General features: G+C 38.5%; 1 protein-coding gene across 4 annotated transcripts in view; it reads right to left on the reverse strand.

Annotated features, from left to right (window-relative positions):
- Positions 1-26806, reverse strand: part of adck1 (aarF domain containing kinase 1) — a 55029-nt gene that overhangs the window by 6638 nt on the left and 21585 nt on the right. Inside the window, exons 3-8 of one of the 4 annotated variants that reach the window (XM_037695472.1) lie at positions 24050-24253; positions 12251-12409; positions 8108-8266; positions 7333-7449; positions 5722-5871; positions 2848-3045 (exon numbers count right to left, since the gene is read on the reverse strand). In XM_037695472.1, coding sequence (XP_037551400.1) covers positions 2848-3045; positions 5722-5871; positions 7333-7449; positions 8108-8266; positions 12251-12409; positions 24050-24253 — 987 coding nt within the window. The remainder of the gene's footprint in view (positions 1-2847; positions 3046-5721; positions 5872-7332; positions 7450-8107; positions 8267-12250; positions 12410-24049; positions 24254-26806) is intronic. The other 3 variants (XM_037695474.1, XM_037695473.1, XM_037695476.1) reach the window with 3 other exon arrangements.

The following is a 26806-nucleotide window of genomic DNA, read 5'->3' on the forward strand; positions in this document are numbered from 1 at the left end:
TCCACACAAAAATGACCCATAATGCTGTAGTAACTAACGTTTCTTAAAATATCCTTCTAAACACAGCACCGTTTCTACAAATGTTTTCATCCACACAAAAATGACCCATAATGCTGTAGTAACTATTGTTTCTTAAAATATCCTTCTAAACACAGCACCGTTTCTACAAATGTTTGCATCCACACAAAAACACGGAAAACGTCCCATAATGCTGTAGTAACTATGCCAGGCATGTATAGGCGCTGATTTGCTGCTGTGAAAATACACCCAAAACAGAAATCATAAACACTAACTGTAAACCCAACAAAAGGAAAATGCAAAGATGGCAAAACCTGTTCCTGTTCCTGGCAGGAACCTGAAATTGATTGAGTTTACTTTTTATCACATTAATCTACAAGCCCACCAGTGAGTAGCAGTACAAGTCCAAATACACAGACTTAATGAGCACTTCTTAGGTCCCGCATCCAGCAGGGGTCAACTGGAGGAAAGGGTTTTCACAATGATCAAACCATTTGAGTGTAAATTCTTTATACACAAGTGTCAGTCTTTTAAAACTATTCCCATTTTTCATGTTTTATAATGCATGTGTAGTTTTCCTGCAGTTTGTTTTACTGTTGACAGCTCAATAAAGTGAAAAAAAAAAAAAAAAAATTGGCCTTAGGTTGTTAGTTGTAAAAATAAAGCTCTACTCTGTTTTATTTAAAGCATATTGTCTTTGAAGCTTATTAGTGTCTGCAGCACAAACACAAGCACTTAATCTGTTGTTATTGTCACTGTTGAAGCGTCAGTCATGCTTTGGGTTGTAGGTGACCGACATGAGTCTGTGACATCATGAATTTAAGGCGGCTCAGTTTTGGCTCCCTACACATAAATGGAAGGGCGGGGTTTCAATATTGTCGTTTTCATTTTGGAAAACATTTTCAAAATATACAGTAAAGGGGCCACGAAAACACTGTTTCTGTGCAGATACAAGGCCGAAACAATAAAAAACTTCTGTAGATATTCACAAAAACAGTCCTTATGTGGACGGATTAAATCCATCAATCATTAAACCAATATTTTTTACTTTTTTTATTTAATTAGTTAATTTGGTAACAAAAAACTAAGAAGGTATATTTTATTTAATAAACTAGTCCTTTGACAGCACGAAGTTTAATTCACTGAAGCTCTTAAACAATAAAAATGGGTTAAGAATCATGTTGGTTCATCTTGTTAAAACTTATTAAATGTAATAACCTTAAGTTCAAGTGATCAGGAATATTTAAGCAGTAGTTTAACTACTATACTACTAGCTTAAACCTCTGCTAATGGTATTTGTCACATTAATATTCCCAACTGAATTGTTTGCTACTGTAACTAAGTTACTTACCATAAGTTTGTGGTCATTATTTATCAAATTTTCTCCTCTCTAACTAAAAAGTGTAGCTCTGTTAGCATCTTGGTCTGTTCCTCATCTGCCTTTTTTAGCAAGAAACTGTCACGATTGATTTTTAACAGCACTGTGGTTGAACAAATTAAACCTTCATGAATGTTGTAACTCCCTGCAGGCAGCTTATTACTCTGTAGGGTCTGATGTTAAAAGCCACAGACCTGACAAGGAATCAGCAACACAAACATTCTCTAGGTGACTGCATTGGTGCAAAGTTTCCCCCTGAGAGTTTGTCCTGGTCCGTGTTTCCCTACGTCCCCTCAGGGGTTGTACAACACCATCTGTCCGTAGGGGAGGTTATTTATACGTTTCTTATGCAACACTTTGAAGCTGGCAGAAGTACCACAGAACCGTCTGCTTATAGTGTGTCACCCCCTCACAGGTGGTGAAAACAGAACATTAAAAAAAAACTCTGAAAGGAAATATGTGTTTTAGGGAAACCAGAATAATGAATGCACGATGCATCAAGACAAAAATATTGATAATTTCCACAAGGTTTGAAAGAGCTATTGTTTAACTCTGTGGGTACGTTTTATTCCATAAAAATATTTTATCTTGCCCAGCGTTGAAGCAACTGCAACTCATTGTTTTGAGGCAAACAAACAAAAAAACAGCTTTACCTCAGTATATTTGAAAGGCATTGTGATAAAATTAGGAATTGGAGTAACAAACTCATTTATAACACATACTTTATTTACTAGCAGATCATGCAAGATCACACAGATATCGCCATATTGGATGAGATTTTGCATATTGTTGTTTTCAATGTTTAATTAACCAAAATGGCTACATCTACCATTTCTCAAAAGATCTTAGTTTAAAACACTGGGATGTAAGGCAGCAGACATTATGCACTCCATTAGGGAATCCTGGTGCTTTATTTTGAGTCTGTATTCCATTCTAACAAGGTTGAGTCCGGTCCTCTGGACGAATTATTCTTTGTTGAAACATTACGTCTTTTATCCAAAAGACTTTTTCATTCAGACTTGACTCAACGTTGTTAGATTTATCTACCTGGATTACCTGCAAAAGGACTTTATTTCATTGTTGCTCAATCTCATGACATTTTACAACAAGAGTACCGCATTCAGCACTTACTGGTAATACACTTGCTGACAAACTATTGTACAGCAATCTATATCAATGGGCTGAGCAAGCAAAGACCTTGTTTTAACTTTGACCTTGAGTTGGGGCCTTGACCTTGGAGCTGTGGTGATGACAAGTGTACACAACACTCTGTTTAGTGATGATGCATAAGTGTTTCAAGTGTCGTTAAATTATCTTGAGTGCATCAGAAATTATGTGGGGTACAAGAGAAAGTCTTCGTATGTATGCCAGGTGTAGATTATACTATAATACGTCCCACTTTTGACAGGTGTACAACAACGTAAAGAAAACGTGCTGGTTGTGTATTATACCTCGGCATGCGTAACTGGAACAGAACTGATGCCAGCATTCACTGAGTTCCAGGAGCGAGCAGTCAGCATACAAGCAAACAGGGGGTACAGATCTCCAGCTCCAAGTCTGCGACTGTAGCGCTCCACCCCAGATAGGTCCCCGTTAATCAGAGACATCCACAGACGACAGTAGTTCATCCTGAAATCTGGCTGCAAGGCCTGGAAGGAAGATTTCAAACATAGGTGTCTTTACCTTTCCAGCTTGAGGCAAACACATTCCAGACATGAACAAGTTGAACAGAATATGGAGTCAATATTTTGTCTGCTGTGGATTTATCTGGGTAGACTTACAGTTGCTGGTCATAAAATTAGAATATCATGAAAAAGTTGATTTATTTCAGTAATTCCATTCAAAAAGTGAAACTTGTATATTATATGTATTCATTCCACACAGACTGATATATTTCAAATATTTATTTCTTTTAAAGTTGATGATTATAACTGACAACTAATGAAAACCCCAAATTCAGTATCTCAGAAAATCAGAATATTGTGAAAAGGTTCAATATTGAAGAACCTGGTGCCACACTCTAATCAGCTAATTAACTCAAAACACCTGCAAAGGCCTTTAAATGGTCTCTCATTCTAGTTCTGTAGGCTACACAATCATGGGGAAGACTGCTGACTTGACAGTTGTCCAAAAGACGATCATTGACACCTCGCACAAGGAGGGCAAGACACAAAAGGTCATTGCTAAAGAGACTGGCTGTTCACAAAGCTCTGTGTCCAAGCACATTAATAGAGAGGCAAAGGGAAGGAAACAATGTGGTAGGAAAAAAGTGTACAAGCAATAGGGATAACCGCACCCTGGAGAGTATGGTGAAATAAAACCCATTCCAAAATGTGTGGGAGATTCACAAATAGTGGACTGCAGCTGGAGTCAGTGCTTCAAGAACCACCACACATAGACATATGCAAGACATGGGTTTCAGCTGTTGCATTCCTTGTGTCAAGTCACTAGACAGAATCAGAAGCATCTCGCCTGGGCTAAAGACAAAAAGGACTGGACTGCTGTTGAGTGGTCCAAAGTTATGTTCTCTGATGAAAGTAAATTTTGCATTTCCTCAGGAAATCAAGGTCCTGGGGTCTGGAGGAAGAGAGGAGAGGCACAGAATCCACGTTGCTTGAGGTCCAGTGTCAAGTTTCCACAGTCAGTGATGGTTTGGGATGCCATGTTATCTGCTGGTGTTGGCCCACAGTTTTTTCTGAGGTTCAAGGTCAATGCAGCCGTCTACCAGTAAGTTTTAGAGGACTTCATGCTTCCTGCTGATGACCAACTTTATGGAGATGCAGATTTCATTTTCCAACAGGACTTGGCACCTGCACACAGTGCCAAAGTTACCAGTGCCTGGTTTAAGGACCATAGTATCCCTGTTCTTAATTGGCCAGAAAACTTGCTTGACCTTAACCCCATAGAAAATCTATGGGATATTGTGAAGAGGAAGATGCGATACGCCCGACACAACAATTCAGAAGAGCTGAAGGCCACTATCAGAGCAAGCTGGGCTCTCATAACACCTGAGCAGTGCCACAGACTGATCGACTCCATGCCACAACGCATTGCTGCAGTAATCCAGGAAAAAGGAGCCCCAACTAAGTATTGAGTGCTGCACATGCTCATACTTTTCATGCTTATACTTTTCAGTTGGCCAACATTTCTAAAAATCTTTTTTTTTTTTTTTTTTTTTTTTTTTAAATTGGACTTAAGTAATATTCTCATTTTCTGAGATACTGAATTTGGGGTTTTCATTAGTTGTCAGTTGTAATCATCAACATTCAAAGAAATAAACATTTTAAATATATCAGTCTGAGTGTAATGAATGAATATAATATACAAGTTTCACTTTTTGAATGGACCTACTGAAATAAATGAACTTTTTCATGATATTCTAATTTTATGACCAGCACTTGTACATCTAAACATGATCATTTTCAATTTTTACATCTGTTGAGAGATGACCCTGTCTTTGTTTTTGCCACGAATCCTCAGTGTTTCACAATCATAATGAAACGTGTTGAAATAATTAAGTTCCAATGTTCCCTCACTTTGCATTAACTTCTCATTCAACAGTAAATTTGAATTTAAATTAATCTATCTTTTTTCTAAAAGCGACTTGAACTTCAGAGACATTTAGTCACACAGCGGAGAGAGCTCTCCCAGCTCCAGACGAACTACAGCACATTAAACACACACACACACATAATGTACTGTTCCATACTCGTAATGACACTTAAAACAGTGTGTGTGTGTGTGTGTGTGTGTGGACAAATGGATTAATATTCTACTCCAAAATGACATCTGAAATCACAAGTCATTAGGAATAAATTGGACCCATTAATGTCCAAGGAAAGTGTGTGCTTGTGCGTGTGTGTTGCAGGTTGTGTGTCAGACGATGTTGCTGCATATTTATAACTAAAATCTCTCATGAATACAAGAAGCTGCAAACAAAGTCATGTCAAAGCTGTGTGTATCAGCTGGTGGGTGTTTGTAAGTGGAATTGTGTTGACATTCAGTGTGTCTGTGTGTGTGTGGAGGGGAACATGAGCGTGCACGTGTGCCCCTGTCTGATTAGGCTGTGGTGCATTCAAACGTAGCACTCTGCACTCTGTTAAAAACAACATCAAATGAGTTGTTTATGAAAAAGCTTTTATCCTCCTGTACTCTAATAAAAATGTGTGTCTGTCTTTGAGGTTGTGCGTGATCTTTGGGTTTTTATGTGTGTCCTGCTTGTGTGTTTGCTGCTCCACCAATTTGCCCAAGGCCTGAGCCGGCAGCATGAAAAATGGACTGCAATATTACAGCAAATAGTGTTTTGTTGTGGGAGATTTCCCCACCTGATACAGGCCGTGATCGAGGAGAAGGATCTCCGTCTTCTGGCTCCGGGGACACTTTCGAACCAGAACGTTGCCTGGGTGTGGGTCGCAGTGGACGAAGCCATGGACGAAGATCATTTCGCTGTACATTTTACCGAGATTCTCTGAGATCTGTTGGGAACATCAACGAGGAATGTCACTTTAAGAGTAAACCGATAAATAAAATCAAGAATTTCAGGGAAAACTGAGCCGTCTTGTTAACAAATTATTTTAGGATGACTCCTTTAATTACCACGATCTCACCAAACACCTTCTACAATCAGTTATCTATTGAAAATGAAACCAACAAAAACATTTTGGATCTGGAAGGACAACCAGCAGTGGATTAAAAAGTGAAAAGTCCAATTGACGCAGTTGTGGCATAATTAATAACATATAATCTGACCAGTCAAAAACTGGTAAAAGTGGTGCCACTACATTTCCACTGCAGATTTTCTGTATACAGGTTGAATAAAAAAAAAGGATAAAATCTACAAAAGCATCAGTGAGCATTATGCATGCTTCAAACATTCAAGATTAGGGAAAGAGTTGCTTTTAATTTTTCAAACTTCTACAAAATAATTAAGTGTAATCCCCGATTCTGATTCTACAAAAGAGCCATTTTAAATTGGGTTGAGTTCAAACTGTAGATGGACATGATTACTCTTTCAAAGTTTCATTAAAATGTATTCATTGGTGCATGTATATATATATATATATATATATATATATATATATTTTATTTTTTTGTAAATGCACGCATTTTGTGCGCTACCACACTGAATTTTAGCACAAAAGCTGCAAAACTGACTTAATTATAGACAACAAAATTCAGTCAGGTCATCGGGATGGTTTATTTTATTGTTGAGACGTTTCGTCCTTCATCCAAAAGCTCGTGACCATCTTGAATGGAATTGACGCCAAAAGTTAATCAGGTATAGATATCAGACCAATGCTTACTTTCTAAAAGTTTCTTTAAAATTCATTCAGAGGTTGTTATATTTTGCTCATGGTATGAACTTATGAACACACGAACACACACAACTTTAATTTTCTACTGAATTTTAGGAAATCTCTGTTCAGTCAGATCTCAAATCATGCCAACATGTGGAAGTACTAACAAATCCCAGGAAGCACTGCCTCATTCCGATCACATCAAGCAGTCGATTTCAGTGGAGAAACTCATTTGAACCTTCATAAATCTTCTGACTCCACTGACAAACGGTAACCAGCATGAAACAGTGACACTTTAAAACTCCTCCCATCCTCTGAGTGTTTATTATTGTCTCCATCATCCATCAGATGGTGTAGAACACTTGACATTTGTACCTAATGAGTATCTCTTCTATTTCTGTCTGTTTTTATACACACAAAACTGAAATTCTGTCAGTTTTATTGACATGTAAAAAAAAAAAAAAAAACTACTAGTGTTTATATCGCTCTCTGGTGGATCTGGCAGTCAACTCGAAACTAGGGATGTGACAACCAAATAAAAAATAAAAAAACTGGTTCTGGCTCAGACAGTCCATATGTGATGGAGCCTGGAGAGTGGTTTCATTTTTAACTATCACTGATGAATTCAAACTGTTGCACCTCATTGACGTTGATGTCGTGTTTCTTCATGTATTCTCGGTCGTTGACCTGCCCCCCTTCTACAAAATCCATGGTTAGGATCCTCTTTGTGGAAAGATCCCAGTGAATCATGGGAACCTGAAGAGAAAGCAGAATGTGACTCAAAAATGTTGCATTTAACGTCACTAAATACTTTTAAAATAGTGGAAGAGCAAATATAATATTTAGAAACGTCACTTCACCTGTTTTATAATTTCACATTCCACTGAGACCAACTGGAATGTTAATGTGTTCAAAGACATTTACACAAAATTAAAACTCATTTTGAAGTGTTCAATCTGTGAAATGTCAAGTTATACAATTAAAACTTACAGAATATAATTTCAAAAAAGCAGCTCTTTGGATTTAAAAACTGAACAAAGACAGAGAGTCTAATTCACATTCAGCAAAGCTAATAAAAGCTCTCAAACAGACATATTAAGAGAAAGGACACCAGGAAATTAAATGATAATGGACATGAAGTCCAACTCTATCGAGCACTGGAAATATGATTCTGCAAACGCTGCTTTGTTAGAATGCAGAGGAGCTGACGAGCAGCACAAAGGAGGAGCTCAGACACAGATGAAGACTCTGACCTCAATTAACTGTATGCAGGAACATTTCGAATACTGAGACCTTAACTTGAGACAGAATGTATTAAAATAAAACCAGACATTTGCAAGTTAACAGTGGGTCTACATAAAATTTGATGAAAAACCCCACCTCTGTAAAGAAATGTCACATTAAATGTGTGTACCTTGAGAAAAGGGAAGTGAGACAGCATGTTGGCCACCTTTTCAGCATTGTGTCCCTCATTAAGAAAGTCCAGTTCCAGTGGCATGTTTTTCTTGGACTCCTCTACCAACCACATGAAGGCAAAGTCTGGGAAGAGCCAATGAACTGCTTTCACCAAAACCTAGTAAGGAAAACACGTCAAACTGAATGATTCAGATATGCACAGCACACATTATTTAGAGCTTTAGTAAATTTTATTGACCTTAATGTACATTTCTATGCAGACGACACTTTAGGTGTCAGTAAAACTCACACATCTCAGCAGTGTTGCAAAACGCTTCTTTGTGGACACTAAATCTCGAATAGCCAAAATTGTAGTTAAGTTTATTGTTTATATATTGTTGTCCTCAATTTTTAGTCCTGATGATATTGGCAGCCTTTTGAATTAATATTAGTTATGCTGCAGAACTCTAGTTTAGATTCAGAGATCAAACATGTTATTTAGTCTTGCTTTTTCCAGCTAAAGAGTCTAAAAAATGTCATTCTTTTAACAAGACAGCAGAAGTCTAACTTTTTTTTTTTAATTTACAGATTAAAGAATTACCGTAGCTCTTTCTATTGAGACCAAATGTTAGGGATGCACGATATTGGATTTTTGGCCTATATTTGATATGCAGATATGTTAAAACTTATTTAACTAATAACTGATAATATTTTTTATATACGTTCCTTTGTCAGAACATAGCCCTCTTGTTTAGGCTTATTTGCTACAAAAATTGTGTGACAGCTGTAAGAGCTGGTGACATATATTCTGTAAAAGCCATATGACATGCATAGCACTTTAACTTATATTAAATGAAAATGTTAAATGTTATTTATTAGCATTAGTCACCTGCGATGCTGTCTCACTTGAGGAGGCTTGTTCCAGGTTTCTAGCTGCAGTGTGGGGATCCTCTGCACTCTTGTGCCAGAAGGACAGCCTTTTAAGTTCAAAGTTTTTGTCTGTCTGTTGTGCTGTAAGACTAATCATGCTAACGAGGCTAACACTTGACGTCCAAATGTCTGTGGTAAAACTCAGCCAAGTGCTATCGGCTATTAGCTTCTCGTTGACGTCGGAAATGACGGCTTGTAGCTTGGGTAGGGCTACGTCAAAAAAATATCTCCGACTTGGGACGATGTAACGAGGCTCAACTTAGTTCAAAAATCTTTGGAATCCAACATCCTCAACGAAAAAAAAACCTTCCACACCGCCGACATTTTGACATCTTTCTCTCCACTGTGATCAGATCAGGTAAGCGAACATGACATCATCACGTTGTGCTGGCTCTGCAGGCATCCTCGTCACTGGGTTGTCATACAAAAACAGCTCCTTTTATATTGGTGATTTATTTTGATGGACTGGCCGATGTCTGATATTTAATTTTAACGCTAATATTGGCCGATACCAATACCATGCCGATAAGATCGTGCATCCCTACCAAATTTGATAGGGCTCTTAGTCGAATAAACTTTATGTAACAAAATAAGAAAAATATACGTTTTGACTTATTTTCTGGGACCAAAGAAACTAAATGGGAAGAAAAAAATCTTTGGATAACTCCATAAAAGCCCAGAAACTCGTGGCTTAATAATAGACAGTTAATACATTGAATAAAAATATAAATGCAACACTTTGGTTTTTGCTCCCATTTTTCATGAACTGAACTTTAAGACTTTTTCTGTACACAATAAGCCTTTTTTTTCTCTCAAATATTGTGCACAGATTTGTGTGAATCATTGTTAGCGAGTACTTCATCTTTGCCAAAATAATCCATTCCCCCTATAGAAGTGCAATATCAAGATGCTTCCAGTGCAGGAAGCAGAGCTGTAGTCCTCCACACCTCTCTGCTGCTTCTCTGTTATCTGTTATTCACCCAAAACCTATTTGAAACAGTGCCAGCTCGTCCACAGCCCAAATCAAATCAACCAAAAATCAACTCTAGAAAAAAAAAAAATCATAAAATCATAATACAATAAAAAGTTACTTTACCAGAACAAAATAATAAAATAATTAAATGTGGATTATTGAACAACAGATCTCTTTCCTCTAAATCCCTATTAGTTAACGATCTAATAACTGATCATAATATTGATTTATTCTGTCTGACAGAAACCTGGCTACAACAGGTGGATTTTGTTAGTATAAATTAAACCACTCCTGCTAAATATTTAAATTCTCATGTTCCTAGAACAAAGTTGAGGTGGAGGAGTAGCTTCTATTTTTCAATCAGGATTATTGATTAATGCATAACCAATTATCAGTTGTTTTTTGTTTGTTGTTGTTGTTGTCCATCGGTCTTTCTCATCAAAATGGAAACCAGAAAAGCCACTTTTACATGTTATAGGTCATCCACAAGGCCCTTAGTCTGTTTTTGTCTGAATTCTCAGATTTTCTGTCTGGCTTATTATTGAATACTGTTAAAGTCATAATAATGGGTGATTCCAATATTCATGTAGATGTTGAAAGTGATAACTCAAGCATAGCCTTTAAATAATTTAATAGTCAATTGGTTTTACTCAAATGTCCACACATCTACTCATTCACATCATCACACTCTTGATCTGGTTCCAACTTATGGCATAGAGAGTAAGTACTTGTCCATAACATATGCCTACCAATTCCATAACCCCACCACCACCATAGGCCACTTGATTTCCAACACTGACATCAGCAAACTGTTCACCCACATGACACCATACACGCAGTCTGCCACTTTGCCCTGTACAGTGGAAACTAGGATTCGTCCGTGAATGGAACACCTCTCCAGTGTGCCATAAGCCATCAAATGTGTGCATTTGTCCACTCAATTCGGATACAATGATGAACCTGCAGTCAGGTGGAGACCTCGATGAGGACGATGAGCATGCAGATGAGCTTTCATGAGACAGTTTGTGCAGGAATTCTTTGGTTATGCAAACCAATTGATGCAGCAACTGTATGGGTAGCTAGTCTCAGACGATCTTGGAGGTGAAGATGCTGGATGTAAATGGACTGTACTTATATAGCACTTTTCCATCTTATCAAGACACTCACAGCGCTTTACACTACAATCTGTGTGCTCATTTACCCATTCATACAGCACTCTACTAGATCTCTACAAAGCTAATTGAACAAATCATTCTAAAGAGACTTATCAGAGCTTTATCACATTCATACACTGATGGGACACACATCGGAGGCAATGAGGGGTTCAGTGTCTTGCCCAGGGACACTTCGGCATGTGACTTCTGGTGGATTCGAACCCCCAACTCTTGAATTGAAGGACGACTGCTCTAACCACTCAGCCACAGCTGCCCACTGTGGAGGACCTGGGCTGGTGTGGTTACACACGGTATGCAAGGCTGGTTGGATATACTACCAAATTCTCTGAAACGTCTTTGGAGACAGCCTTTGGTAGAGAAACGAGCATTCAATTCACAGGCAACAGCTCTAGTAGACATTCCTGAATTCAGCATGCTAATTGTACACTCCCTCAAAACTTGCGACATCTGTGAAATTGCGCTGCGTGATGAAACTGTACATTTTAGAGTAGCCTTTTATTGTGGGCAGCCTAAGGCACACCTGTGCAATAATCATTCTGTCAAATTAGCATCTTGATATGCCACACCTGTGAGGTGGATGGATGGATTCTCTTGGCAAAGGAGAACTGCTTATTAACACGGATTTTATACAAATTTGTGAATATCTGAGTGAAAAAGACCTATTGTGTATATATAAAAAGCCTCAGATCTTTGAGTTCAGCTCATGAAAAACAGGAACAGAAAGTGTTGCATTTATATTCTTGTTCAGTATAGATAACTTATTTTTCCATTGAAGGAAGGAGAAGCTGTTTAAAGATAGAAAACTTGTTTTAACAATATTCTGAGTCAGAAGTGAGGTAAACATGCTTATACAAAATGTTTCAGCATATTTTTTTCCCCTCTATAAAGGTAGTTTGTTTTAAATTCAATGCATGAATAGACAGGAACTGTCTCAGACATAGCGAGACTGAATATAAATAAAGTGGAGGCTCATGCGATGAATACTAAAAAGATGTAAAGATGATGATTGTCTCATGGTTCTACAGTTTTGAGCTGAAATGAGTGACCCATTGAAACACGAATGTCTGAGCAGGAACAGACTTACCTCCATCACCATTATGTCTTTGGAGCTTTGTCTCTGGACTTTGGGGTGCTGGACCTTGACAGCTACAGTCTTCCCATCATGCAACACTGCTTTGTGGACCTGTGCTAAAGATGCTGCACCGTGAGGCTTCTCCTCAAATAAAACAAATAACTCTGAAAGCTGCAGGACAGAAAATGACAAATAGGAGAAGGGAAACAAAACATGAGATTCCCAGTTTGATTATTTGACGTTTAAAGTTCTCATCACACAATATGTAGATCATCAGCTGTTCTTTGTGTTAAGTTGATTTGTTTTCAACATTTACTGCATATTTATTTTGATCATTTAACAAGATCAGTATCGTCCTACAAACTTGTTCAAAGATTAAAGTGTAGGTGCTAACATCTTCAACACAAAGTTGTGCTGCATCATACATTACTGTAACAAAGTAGTGACTGGTAAAAAGAAAAAAGTTTTAAGGGAAAAAAGTAAATGGAAGAATGATTGCAAATTGAAAATTGCAAATATAACAGATATGATTATTAGTGACTTGGTCACAATGACCCAGAGAAAACTTCTTACAGTCAGATTTCTTTTATGTTAACATGTTCATTTATGAAGATAATCTGTTCATTTTCTAACATTATGTGCTGCATTTGCCTTAAAGATAACTAGAAAAAATAAAAGCATTAAGATGCTACTCTGGAAAAAAAAGAAGAAATGAAATGTGCCACACTGTCCAAGTTATGCGATACCATAATTATGTGAAATATATTCTATACAGCTGTCAGTTCTTGAGTTTTTTGTTATTGTATGCAACCAAGAGTATATTACAGTCAACACTGTCTGTTAACTTGGGTCATAAACCACTGTATGGATTTTGATTAAACTCTTAGAAAGTAATCATTGAATGTTCACTGAATACCTTTTTGAGTAAACCCAATTCAAGATGGTGACCACAGTTAGAGAAACTTAAAGTACACAAAAATGGATATAACTCGTTGAAATTTGTGGTATTTTCTTGGAATCTCATGGTAAAATCTAGTGTGGTAGTAGCTGACAAGAATGCACATATAACATATACTCTAAGCACTATCAAATGAGATAAAGCAATATTGCATGAAATTGCATGTAAAATTATTTTCAAGGTTTGACCTAAATACCTCTGGCATTAAAGTTAATATACACTCTTTGAAAGAATGCTTGGCCTTTAAGTCTGTCTAAAACTTCCATATCATCATATCATATGACCATATTTATACTTTATTCAGTATAAAAGAAAAATAGAAACTATTGAGAAAAAAAATCTAAGGTTGAGGTTAAATACTCAGAGAGTCAGAGTCAGAGTTTCTTTATTGTCGTTCGCACCTCATGTGGTGCATGTGGTGGAGCGAAATTATGTACACGGGGTCCCAGTTACATCCAACAATAAAATGTCTAAGAAAAACAGTAATAACATCTAAGATATGAACTAAGAAAAACATCAACTAAATATACACTAAGCACTCATAACATAAAACATTGAACACCCTTTACAACAAAATACTAATGATTACCATTAGAATATTTAAAGCCTTAACTGTTTTACATAACCAAAAATCCCATCCATCCATCCATGTTATGCCCCATTTTTCAGGAAATGGTAAATTGTAAATGGACTACTTGTATAGCACCTTTCTATCCAATCAAGACACTCAAAGCCCTTTACAACAAAATCTGTGCCCTCGTTTACCTCCACACACACACAGCACTCTATTACATCTTTACAAGCTAATCAAATAATTCATTCTATAGAGGCTAATCAGTGCTTTAGATCATATTCATACACCAATGAGACACATATCAGAAGCAAGGTTCAGTATCTTGCGCAGGGACACTTCACCATGTGACTGCTGGTGGAGGTTCTAGAATTGCGCCGCTCAAGGTGGCTGCATGTTGGAGCAGCTCTGTTACTTTCATTCTGAGATTTTGCTTTTGGAAACTTTAATTCCTCTTTTTCTGGATGTAAATCACATTTTTTGGATTATTGTTTCCTCTGTTATCGGATGCTGTGCAGCCGTAAGGATTTTTACCGAGACTTTTTTTGGTCTTGGACGTTTGTTATGATGCGTAACCATGGCAACAAGGCAGTTTTCTACAACAACAGCAGCTGATTGACATCTCAAAAGCTCAAATAATATCTCAACTATGGCTCCAACTCTCAAATGAGTTGAAAAGGATGTTCTGTGGACGCATTCTCATCTACCTGCCGGCTGTGCTCGAGTGTCTGATCACTGAGATCCTGGAACTAGAAGGAAACACGGCTCACGACAGTGGATGGACAGGATCGTCCCTCAGCACCTACAGTTGGCTATCCGCAGCTATGAGGAGCTCGGCAAACTGTTGGGAGGAGTGGTCATCACTCTGGGAGGAGTTCTGCCCGGCATTCAGGCGGTCCTACAGCCCAGGGGAACAGAGAGGCCAGCCGAGTCTGGGTGGATGGATCGGACGGCATCTGCAGCCAGTTTCTTAGGATCCACTGTGGGATGGATCTTTACAAGAGATCCTTCCTGCCTACAGCCATCAGCATCTATAACATCTCTTAATGAAATGAGGATAATGAGTTACAACAAATAATTTCCCTTTGGGATTGATAAAGTATTTTTGAATTGAATTGAATTGAATTGAATGGAATCCCCAACTCTCCCATTAGAGATCAACTGCTCTAACCCACTCAGCCACAGCTACCCCAGGACTCAGGTCTTGGGAGCAACAGCTTGAGCAGTGATGCCCCAGATCCCTCTTTCCACCTCCTCCAGCTATTTCCAAAGCACTCCCAGGCCAGCTGAGACAGTCTCTCCAGCATGTCCTGGGTCTTCCCCAGGAAAATGCCTGGAAAACCTTCCTAGGGCGGTGGCCAGGGGGCATCTTTACGAGATGCCTAAACCACCTCAACTGGTTCCTCTCAGTGTGGAAGTGCAGAGGCTCTACTCAGAATCTTCTCCCAGAGAACTAAACTTCTCACCCCATCTATAAGAGAGAGTCCAGCTACCCTACAGACAAATCATTTCCCCCGTTGTATCCGTGATCTCGTTCTTTCACTCTACCCAGAGTTCATGGCCATAGGTGAGGGTAGGAACGTAGACTGAACGGTAAACAGAGAGCTTCTCCTTGCAGCTTAACCCCTATTCACTATAATGGACCAGAACAGAGTATGCAAAAACTGTGGAAGCTGCACTGTCTGCTTGTCCTTCTCATGCTCCATTCTTCCCTCACTTGTGATCAAAATCTGGTGATACTTGAACTCATCCACTTGAGGAAGTGCCTCACCTCCAACCGGAAAAGGGCAATCCACCTTTTGCGACTGAGGACTATGACTTCAGAATTCCCCACAAACAAAAAAATCTTTCTTCATCAAAAATCAGCTAAAATTTGTTACTGCAAAGGTAAATGTACTGGGTTATACTCGATTGCAAATTGTCATCTTTATTCATTCATCTAATTCATTTCTACTTGATGGAGATAAATAAAAAAATAAAAATGGAAGTTGCGTTTTATATCGCATTTTTATGACATGCGCTGACACAGCAGCATAATTTTGTTTTCCAGAGATGTGACCAGGAAGGAGCAGACGAGCTGCTGCCTTCAGCCCACTCACATATCTCCATCACAGCGTTCAGCGCCCAGTTTGCCCTGAGAGCATAGGTGGTCCCTCATTAGCTTCCACTCGTCTCTGTAGACTCACAGAACACACAGAGTAATTAGTGTGTGGGTTTGAAGGTTAAACAGACTTCCCGAGGGACCTTTTAGTTATTAGAGCAGACTTATTGTGTTCTTGGGAACCTACAAAAATGCCCTGAGGCTTCTCAGCCTCACGGATACAAATCTGTTCAATATACAAGGAGAAAAAAACAGGATACAACCTTCAGAAAATGCTTTTCCCTAAGCACTCAATCAGTTTGGCACTTACAGCCCTGTTATATACATCATGTGTAAAAACAGACAGATTTAAACAAACTTGCAATCATCATTGAAACCTAATATTTTAAATACTTAAATCATTCAATATGTAATCAAAAAAAGACCTTTAAAAAAAAAAAAAAGTTAGGTTTCAAACCTATGAAACCACTGATTTAGAAATTCCATATTATGAAAACATAATTAAAAACTCCTTAGAATATGACCATTAAAATCTCTAAAATATTGAGGATAACGACCTTCACGAAAACCGTGCTGGCCACTAGTTTCACTGTGGATTCAACACTTTACCACCCACTTACAGATTTGATTCTGCTTTTGGTCACACTTAAATGTTTCAGTTCAGCTAGAATTATTTAATATTAAATAAATATAACATGAATAAAGCGGGTTCATTTAATATTTTACAGGAAAAAAAAAATCTTTCCAAACCAACTGGACCTAAATATGGAACAGTGGTGAACCTTCCTGGAGTAAGTAGCCTTCCATCCAAACTGACTAAGAGTGCATTGATGGCTCATCCAGGAGGTCCCAAAAATGGTAAATAGACCATACTTATATATCGCCTTTCTATCTTATCAAGATACTCAAAGCGCTTTACACTACAATCTGTGCCCTCATTTACCCATTCACACAGCACTCTACTACAGTATATCGCTACAAAGAATAATCTGTGATTTATTACATTCATACACCAATGGGACACACATCGGAGGGAATGAGGGGTTCAGTTAGGCCTGTTGCAATAACAATAAATCAGTCAATCGCATGATAAATGGAAATTATCAACCTCATTTTCATTTATCGGCTTTATCGTTTCTTCATGTCTCTCTCTTTCTACCAAAGACACTGAACGACAAAAGGCTCAACTCCGGTGCTCTTCAATGACCCCTCCCTTTCTCTTTTTTCTTTAAAATCTGTTTTAACTGTACAAAATCACACTTTTGGATCATTAAAAGCAGCTAAGCTGAGAAGCTAAGCTACAAGCTAAGCTAACAGGGCGACCCCAGGGGAAAAAAACTTGCGTCTTGTCGAAGCTCCAAAATTCACGGTTGAAACCCGTGCTTTTGTGTAAAAAGTTGTTTTTCCATGCAAAAAGAAGCTGAGAACTTGTTTACTGATTGTTTATTAAACGCTTTGAGTGAAAAATGCTATGCTAAAGAGTTCAAACCACACAAGCGTCCGCCATTTGGAGAATCGAAGAGAGAGAGCCCATGTCACGTCAAGGGGCCTCCCTCCCATTTTTCTTAAAGAAACACGCTGCTCACTCCCTCACTATCCATACCTCGGTTCAAACAGTCTTATACTGCCATCCAGTGGTCAAAAAAGGTACTACACTCAAAACAAATTAACCAACATTTCTTCTTAAATTTGACAATATTACTAATTATTATAAAATTTCAACAATATTATTGTTTATCACAATAATTTCCGAGACAATCGTCCATCAAAATTTGTTATTGTGACAGGCCTAGGTTCAGTGTCTTGCCCAGGGACACTTGGGCATGTGACTGCTAGTGGAATCGAACCCTCAACTCTTGCATTGGAGGACAACTGCTCTAACCATGCAGCCACAGCCGTCCTAGAAGAGTCCAGAACTACATCCAAAGCGCTACAGACCTTACTCACTTGCCTCAGTTATATTCAGAGTTCATGATTCAACAATAAGAAAAAGACAGAAGGCAAAAATGGCATCCATGGGAGAGTTGCGAGAAAATACGGCTGAGTAAATTGTTTTAATATATGAATCAAACTAATATAAATGAAGTGATACACATTTTACCAAAGCCAGCTACACGGTGCTCCACCTAAAGTCTTTAGCAGGTTTAGACTGGACATCCTTCTTCATATTTCCAGAGCTCAAACCTTCTCATGAAAGGACCAATTCCCCAGCTGCTTGTGCAACATGAAAAGAGGCTAATTTGTACACAGCGTTGGACCGTCAGGTGCAGGCAGAACACGAGCCCTGCAGAAGATGCAATAAATTATGCATCCAGCACAAGATACTGATGTGGCAATAGCTGAGTTATTCATTATGTAAATATGCTAAATGGAATGAAATTGTCTGCACGCACCAAAACAACAAGAACCCAATGGGATCCGACATGCCAAAGTGCTTTCATGGATTGAAAGGAGCAATTTCTCACATGAGACCCTTGTTGCTGAGCAGCAGTGAAAGCTCCGAGAAGACCCAGTGAAATTTTGAGCATTTAGACTTTTAAATTTTAGATTATTATTAGATTATGTTAAAAAAAAAAAAAAAAGAGGACAGCTACTAGAGTTTGCAGCAGTGTTTGGTTTGCAGCCCCAAATTCACCACGCCGCTCGGCCACCCAGTCCCTGCTCAAGTTAAACTCAGCTGTGGAGTTAATAAACATGGTAATGCACGCGGTCGGGCCCGCTCCCACAGCGCAGACCCCTGGGTGACATACGTTCCCTGAAATGAGTTATGGCACAAATAAAATGGCCCCTGAGGCCTCGCGGTTGGATGACAACACATCGGAGTCTGTGTCACTGAGGAAAGGTGGCCAGTCTGGCTTCTGGCAGCGAGCCACAGCCCCAGCTGGCTGAAAATACATAAATCATTACAGAGCAGAAAAATGGAAGGAAATAAAAAAAGACTGCATGAATAAAAGAAGAGGAAAAAAAGCAGAATACTTTACAAATTGTAATTTTAAATTATTTTACTCATTATACCTTCCCTTAATAGAAATATTTTACGCATCAAAATATTAAACTAATTATACTTTTATGTTGGGAACTGACAGTTATAGCCATTTTGGTCAAACCTCAAAAACAGAATTATGCACCATCTCATTGTCATCTCACCTGGTCTAATAGTGCTCAGAGTATGTGTTGTGAATAACTCAGCTACTACCAGCCCAGATGTTAGCTCAATATCTGTAAAATTTACCAAGGTCAAGCTTTTTTTTTATCTATAGGCTGATTAATAAGCTAGCTTGAACTAAATTCACTCCGTTTCAGATGGATATCCATTGTTAAACTGAAAATTTCACAAAAATCTGTGCAGTGGTTCATAAAATGGTTTGCTAATTCAACAAAGAAAACAAAAACATAAGGCCTTTTCCCCTTTGGTGGAGGGTGCTAAAAATCATTTGGTTCTGCACAATTTTTAAGTTTCTAGCAGCTTCCAGTATAAAACTATATTTGTTTTTGTGTGAAATTGAAGTGACTCAAAAATAGACTTTACAAAAGCCCGTATTTTATTTTGCATTAAATATATATTACATATATTCCTGTATTTAGCTTAGAAGTGTCATTCACTATTGCATTATTTCATTTGTCAAGTCAAGTCACATTTATTTGCAGAGCACATTTAAAACATTGACTGTTATTTGATTCACGATAAGGTAATATCTGCTATGACTATTTGGGGATTTAACCAGTTTATCATCCCAGGAGTCCGTTTTTTTTAAATCAGGTAAATTTTCTCAATGTCTACTGTAACAACTTTTTCTGTTAAGTTTTTACATCTGTTTAAATCGTCTCGTCCCATCAATGGACTCATTTCCACATGATTTTTTACCTTTGAACTCCTACTTTAATTTGCACCCCCACACCGTTTTGTCCAACTGTCCTGCCCCCCCTGCCCGAGGTTTATGACCCTCATCAGCTGCTCTGCTGAGAGTTGCTGCTTTTAGTCCCAGCACCACAGGTAGCAATGCCTTTAGCTGCTCTTTCACAGCTGCTGCACATCTGTCTCTGGGTTAGAAACAGCAATATGCTGCAGTTTAAATCAGCAGACCTACAATATTTCTAATATAAGATGAAAAAAAAAGTTTCTCTCACACTTATTGTAATCATCCACCGTGGAAAAGAAAGATGGACAAATAATGTTTTTGCCTGTTTTTGTGTTTTGGGTACATTTGTCTGTAGCGTTAAGAAAATAAAAATCTTCAACAAACTTGAATTAAACTTTCAAAAAGTTGTCTTTGGGTTGACATCTATAAACTTTTGAAGTGAACTCAGTTCAAGATGGCTGCCCTGTCCAACTGACCTTAAGATGTACAAAAATCTCTATAACTCAGTCAATTTGACAGATTATGAACTCAAATTTGGTGCGGTAGTAGCTGAAATCATTCCCAACATGTACTCCAAGGTCTGCTCATTGTGCAGTCTCTCATCTTACATGAGATCGTGCTTAATGTTGTTTTTAAGGTTTGACCAAAATGGTTAAGATAATCTTAGTTGAAAACTTGGGTACAAAACGGTTGCAGGTGATATGCATTATGTTAATCAATGCCATACCTTTAATATGTATTAATATATGTGGAATACAGTTGTCCCTCACTACTTCGCAGTTTGACTTTTGCGTACTCGCTCTATCGTTGTTTTTGTGGACGTACAGTCCTTAATATTATACAACCAAAAAAATAAAAATAAATGAAATTGCACAGGACACATGATTGTCAACTAATATTACTCATATGATTGGGACAGTACTGGATACAGTACTGTAAAGTAAAATGTTAACACACACAAAAAAAAAACTTTGGATAGGTGCCGCCATTGTGTAGTTTTCTCTCAGTAAGCCTACATTGTATTCCTGCTCATAACGACCACATTTCCCAGAAGGCAACAAGGCCCTGCCCAGAAGCCCCATTTCCTTCTGCTGAAATAGAGGGAAAGTTTTGTTCTGATCGGTGCAGAGAAGTCGCACTGAACTCACCGAACCAGACCAGAACCGGAGCAGAACCTGACCTCGAGACTCATCAGTGAATCTTGAGAGCTGGTAGCCGACCAACGAGGACTTCTAAGCGCAGACGTGCGCCGAAGGGTCCGGAGCTGTTTCCGTAGCCCATGAGGACTTTTGCCACCCAGACTTTGACTCAATTGACCACCTACGGTCCCACGCCAGCCAACCAAAGGTCTGCACCCAGCTCTTTAGCAGAGCATTTTTCACACAAAGATTTTAATTTAAAAAATCAGTAATCAAGTTCTCAGCTTCTTTTTGCAGAGAAAAACAACTTTTTACACGAAGGCACAAGTTTCAACCGTGAATTTTGAATCTTCGACAAGACGGAGGGTTTTTTTCCCCCCTCGAGGTCAACCTGTTAGCTTAGCTTCTCAGCTTAGCTGCTTTTAACCATCCAAAAACATGATTTTGGATGGTTAAAATGGATTTTAAAGAGAAAAGAGAAAGGGAGGAGTCAGTGAAGAGCTCCGGAGTTGAACCTTTTGTCATCCAGTGTCTTCAGTAGAAAGAGACATGAAGAAACGATAAAGCCGATAAATGAAAATGAGATTGATAATTTTCATTTATCGTGCGATTAATTGATTTATTGTTTAACGCGACAGCCCTAAACTTTGCTACTTCACGGAATTTCACTTACTGCGGGTGGGTCCGGAGCGTAACCCCCACAATAAACGAGGGACTACTGTATTTTATTTTATTTAAACTCAGTCTGATCATGTTAGTACAAAAAAAAAGTCATGTTGTGATAATTATCATTCACCAAACCAGTGAGTGCAAAAAGAAGAGAAAATTACAGTGCGAGCAGAGTGCTAAAACCATGATTTGCAACTAGTGTTGAAAAACATAAAATAACTATAACCAAGTATGAAATATTAGTGATGCCAAACAATTTCAGCATTTAAAAAAAAGTTTAAAATAATAATTCAGAGAATGTCTGGTTCCAGAATGTTTGGCTGCTTCTTTATGGCTCATCGTGGACTGTAGTTAGTTGTGAGAACCACCTCCACTTCCTGAAACGCAGTGCCCATAGATGTCGCCTCACATGCACCACCCAACAAAACACCCATGACGCGCTCATGTTATCTGGTGTCACGCCTCAGCACCAGCCAAGTGTGACATCCATCCTGGATTCCGTTTGGTTAAACAACATATTGCACACAGACTGGCCTTTTCAGCCGATTCACAGTAGAGAAGAAACGGCAGCCAGGACTCCGCTCCAGATCTGCGCACAGTGGGAATGCATATGTCACCACAAATGGTGCTGAAAACAGCAGGACACCACACACTACACTCCCCTCACTGCTTCTATACGATAGCATCCACGCTGTAAAATAAAAAAAAAAGAGGCATGTGCAGTGAAACGGAAACGATGCTGGAGTGACGCCCCCTCTGACTCCAGAGCCGCCTGGAACAGCTCATCAGCGTTGATTCTTTTCCAGCCACTCCAAAACAAAATTTAAAAAAAGGAAAGAAAGAGGAGGGCTGATTCATCCTGCAGCCCGCTTTCTACAGACAAGGGTCGTATTACCGCCTTTTCAGGGATAATGACGCCCGCCCCACACATAAAAAAAGGAGAAATCAAACCCAATGAGCCCTTATTTTTAAAAACATGAAGACGACAGAGGAAGCGTTATATGCTGGCTTTGCATTAGAAGAGCGCACTTTGAATAACTGTTCAGATAAAAAAATGACAGCAAACTTATAATTTGTCGTTTTTATTCGAGGGCTGTAGAGAACGGTGCAGTTCGTGCCGAATGTTAGAGCTGCTGCAGGTGTGGTGACGTGAAAATGAAAGGGCGGTTCAAAAATCCTATGTTTCTGTTAATTATACGCTTCCTATGACTATTCCTTTATTATCATGCCCTATTACTGCTGCTTCCTTCTACTTTATTTGAAACATGTCTCGTCAAGTCAGTTAGTATTGGCACAGTCAATATATGCACCACACTGTATAAAAGGTATATTATAATGAAAAATAAATAGATGCCAAAAATTCACTCATCCCCTCAGGGTGCAGAGTGCCCACATCCAAACACTCATTGACTCCCCAATATATCTCAGCTCAGATTTTCTGTCTTTAATCAGTCATATGTACTACATAAAACAATGCAGAGAACTAAAAATGCACACATTTCGCCTCTGAATGTTTCTGCCACTCACAGTTCAACATTTCATTCTAGTCTCTCCAGAAAAGAAAGGTGGTGATCACCATGGCAACTAGAAATGCAGATTTTGTTTTTGTATATATTTAATGTATCTAAAATTCAGCAACAGGACAGAAATCACGAGGAGAACATAATTTTTGACTTTGTTAGTTTAATGTACTTCAGCTATATTTCTTTAACACACACCAGAGGGGAGTGTGTGTCAAAGGTGGATCAGCGGATCTGAAAACAGTAACTACTTCCCCTCCTGCGGGCCCTAAAAGGACGTCAAAACAACTAGTTTGGGAGCGAACACTGCACTTTGTGCCAACAGCAACTGCTTACAGAGCTTTCTGTGTTATATGCACTTTTGTTTCTTTCAAAGTGAAAATGCAGAAAAAAGTGCACGCTCTACACTTTGAATTGATAGTTTAGGTTGGTAAAGTGAGTTTATGTGTGGTAGTTCTAAGCAGTCAGTATCTTACCTGTAGTATACTATTACTTTGAATAATTGGGGAGAGTTTTTACTAGCAGATCATGCATACACTTTCTTGTAGATCTTAATATTACATTATAACTTTAATTTTATTACTCTAAACTCTTCTGTCATAAGAAGTTTCTGTAGGATATGTCACAGCAATCCAAATATTCACCAAAATATTTATCATAATTGAGTAAAATGACATTAAACGAAACGAAGGAAGACATATTGCCCACTACATTTCGTGTCATAATTTTAAACAAAAAAAAAAATGTTATCCTGAAAATTTTTCATGTTTTAGCCTTTTGGTCAAATTAAGAATAACTTTATGCTTTTGGAGTTGAGTTAAAGTTCATATAAGTGTTTTCCACTCTTTGTTATATTGATTAACTATCAAAAACAAACACTGTCAGGTGAATTTTGAAACTATTTTGAACAAGTGAGGACTTTTTTTTTTCCTAACAAGAAACACAGAAATACATGACGAAACCGTCCTTGATGGAAACACGATAAGGTCTCACCTCCTTTCCCAGATCTTCTCTGATGACCTGCTGGATTTCTTCCATGCTGCTCTGAGGAGCTCGGCTGTGGAGCACCTTCAGCGTGGATGTGTACTCTTCAGGCAGCAGGTAGTCCAAAGCACCAAGGTGCTGACCCACTTTGATGAAAGTCCCCCGGTTGGCACAACACAAGTCCAGAAGACGCTCAGCTGACCGTTGATGCACCTGCACGTGACAGAACAGAAAAATAAAATGAGATTGTGACACAGAAAACTTTTCATCACAACTTCTGATTTTATGATCCGAAAAGGAAAATAAACAAGACATTCTATGTGATAAATACAACTTTAAACAAGTTTTTGAATGAAAATGGAATTTTTGAGATTTTTCAGTCTGGTTTTAAACAATCACACAGCACCGAAACAGCCTTGGTAAGGGTCTGTAATGACATTCTTCTAGCGAATGATTCTAGTCAGTTTGTAATCCTTGTACTCCTCGACCTTACTGCTGCTTTTGACACTGTTGACCACAGTATCCTTTTATTGCGGTTAGAACACTGGGTTGGGATTATGGGTGCAGCATTAGAATGGTTCCATTCATATCTGAATGTTAGGAGTTTTTGTGTTAATGTTGGTAATAGTTTATCTGCTTCTGTGCCTCTTTCCTGCGGGGTCCCACAAGGCTCCATTCTTGGGCCCCTCCTGTTCTCACTGTATCTGCTCCCCTTAGGGTCTATCCTGAGGAAATATGGTCTTTTGTTTCATTGTTATGCAGAAGACTGACAGATTCATCTGCCCTTAAAACTCAACAATTCCAGCTCCATTCGCCCTCTGTTAAAATGTCTTGATGATGTCAAGGCACGGATAGCTTCAAATTTTTTAAGTTGTAATGATCAGAAAACTGAAGTCAATGTGTTTAGCCCTAGCTTGACCACTGTCACTGATCCCGTTAATCTAGACTCTCTTCAGCCCTATCTTAAGCAGTCTGTTACAAATCTTGGGATGGTTTTAGAACCGGACTTTAAGTTAAATAAACAGATTAACTCTATTCTTCAAAAAAGCTTCTTCCAATTAAGGCAGATAGCTAAGCTTAAGTCCGCGCTGACCAGATATGACCTTGAAAATTTAGTCCATGCATTTGTTGCAACCCAGCTGGACTACTGTAACACACTTTCTGTTGGAGTCAGACAGGCTTCTCTTTCACGTCTCCAGCTCATCCAAAATGCTGCAGCTTGGTTATGGACAGGAACTCGTGGACTTGAGCATATATCACTGGTTTTGTCTTCCCTTCACTGGCTCCCTGTGCATGTCAGAATTGATTTGAAAATTCTCCTGTTGACTTTTAAGTACATTAACGGCCTTGCACCTGCGTACCTCTCTGACCTTCATCCTTAAGCTCCTTCTCGGGCGCTGAGATCATCTGACCAGCTGATTTTGGTTGTACTAAAAACCAGTTTGAAGCTCAAAGGAGATCGGGCTTTTTCAGTCATTGGTCCTAAACTTTGGAACAATCTGCCCATCGACAGTAGACAGGCCACTTAAGTCCTTGCTTTTAAATCTCTCCTGAAAACGCACCTGTATTAACCAAAAAAACACTGTAATGCAACTTTGATTGTTGATATGTGCTGCTGATTATCCATGCTGCTGATTATTTCATGCTGCTGACTTCATTCATTCATACTCATCCACCCACAAAGACTCATGTTCGTGCTGCTGTTCGGTGTATCGTTTTGCACCATTAGTGACTAATGTATATCTTAGATCTTTTAGCGTACCGTTTGGTGTTTGTTTAGTATATATATCTTAGTTTTTATCTTAGATCCTTATTTACAGTTTATTTTTTACACTTTTATTGCTGTTGTTGGATGTAACTGTGTCCACAATTTTGTTCCACCTCATGTACCACATGTGATGCGAATAACAAAGAACACAGTATGATCGGATTTATTATCACATTGTTTCTCATTGTGTTTGTGTTTTGTTTTTATTATTGATGCTTTAAATTATATCGCGTCAGTTTTTACTTGATGCTGTGATTTTTAAGCCCTCTGGTAATAGTTTATGTTTTAAATGTGCTTTAGAAATAAATTTGACTTGACTTATTTAATAATTCTTTGAAAATAAGCCTGCACCACTGCCTCTGCTGTTATGTAAGGTCATAAAACTAACAAAATGTCTAACAGTAAAACAAATGAAGGGTTGGAATCTCAGCGTTTGAGTTCAGTATAGCCTACAGTTGAGCTTCTTTATGTCTCCCTACTACACCGCTGGAGAAAAAAAAAGCTTCTTTATGTACCTGACTTTGTGCTTGAAGGCATCAACACATAAAACAGGAGTGGGGCAAAGACAAAAGAGTGTATTGGTCCTGTCCCGTCTGTCCCATTTGAACCAGCTGGAAGCGATAATGCTTATGGAGAGTTTCTCTCCTGAGACCCGGGCAAATAAAAAGGCGTGAAATTAGCTCCCCTTAACCTCAATACACCCCCCGCCCCCGTACACACAAACACAGACGCGCGCACACATATCACAGAGCAGGCTCCCGCAGGACCGTTTGACACGAGTGTCATCTGGGCGATGATGACAAAGCAATGACAGAAACAAGTCACCAGAGATTACCAGATGAGCTTTTCTGCTGAGAAATGCACAAGAAGCTTTATTTTGCTACATCAGCACCACCTTCTCACAGCGGTAAATCAAAACCTTAAAACGATCTTTGAAGTTGTAAAAATCTTGGTATGAATATATATATATATATATATATATATATATATATATATAT

The sequence above is a fragment of the Nematolebias whitei genome, chromosome 21 (assembly GCF_014905685.2).
Source record: "Nematolebias whitei isolate Nwh7 chromosome 21, NemWhi1, whole genome shotgun sequence".
Classification (NCBI taxonomy): Eukaryota; Metazoa; Chordata; class Actinopteri; order Cyprinodontiformes; family Rivulidae; genus Nematolebias; species Nematolebias whitei.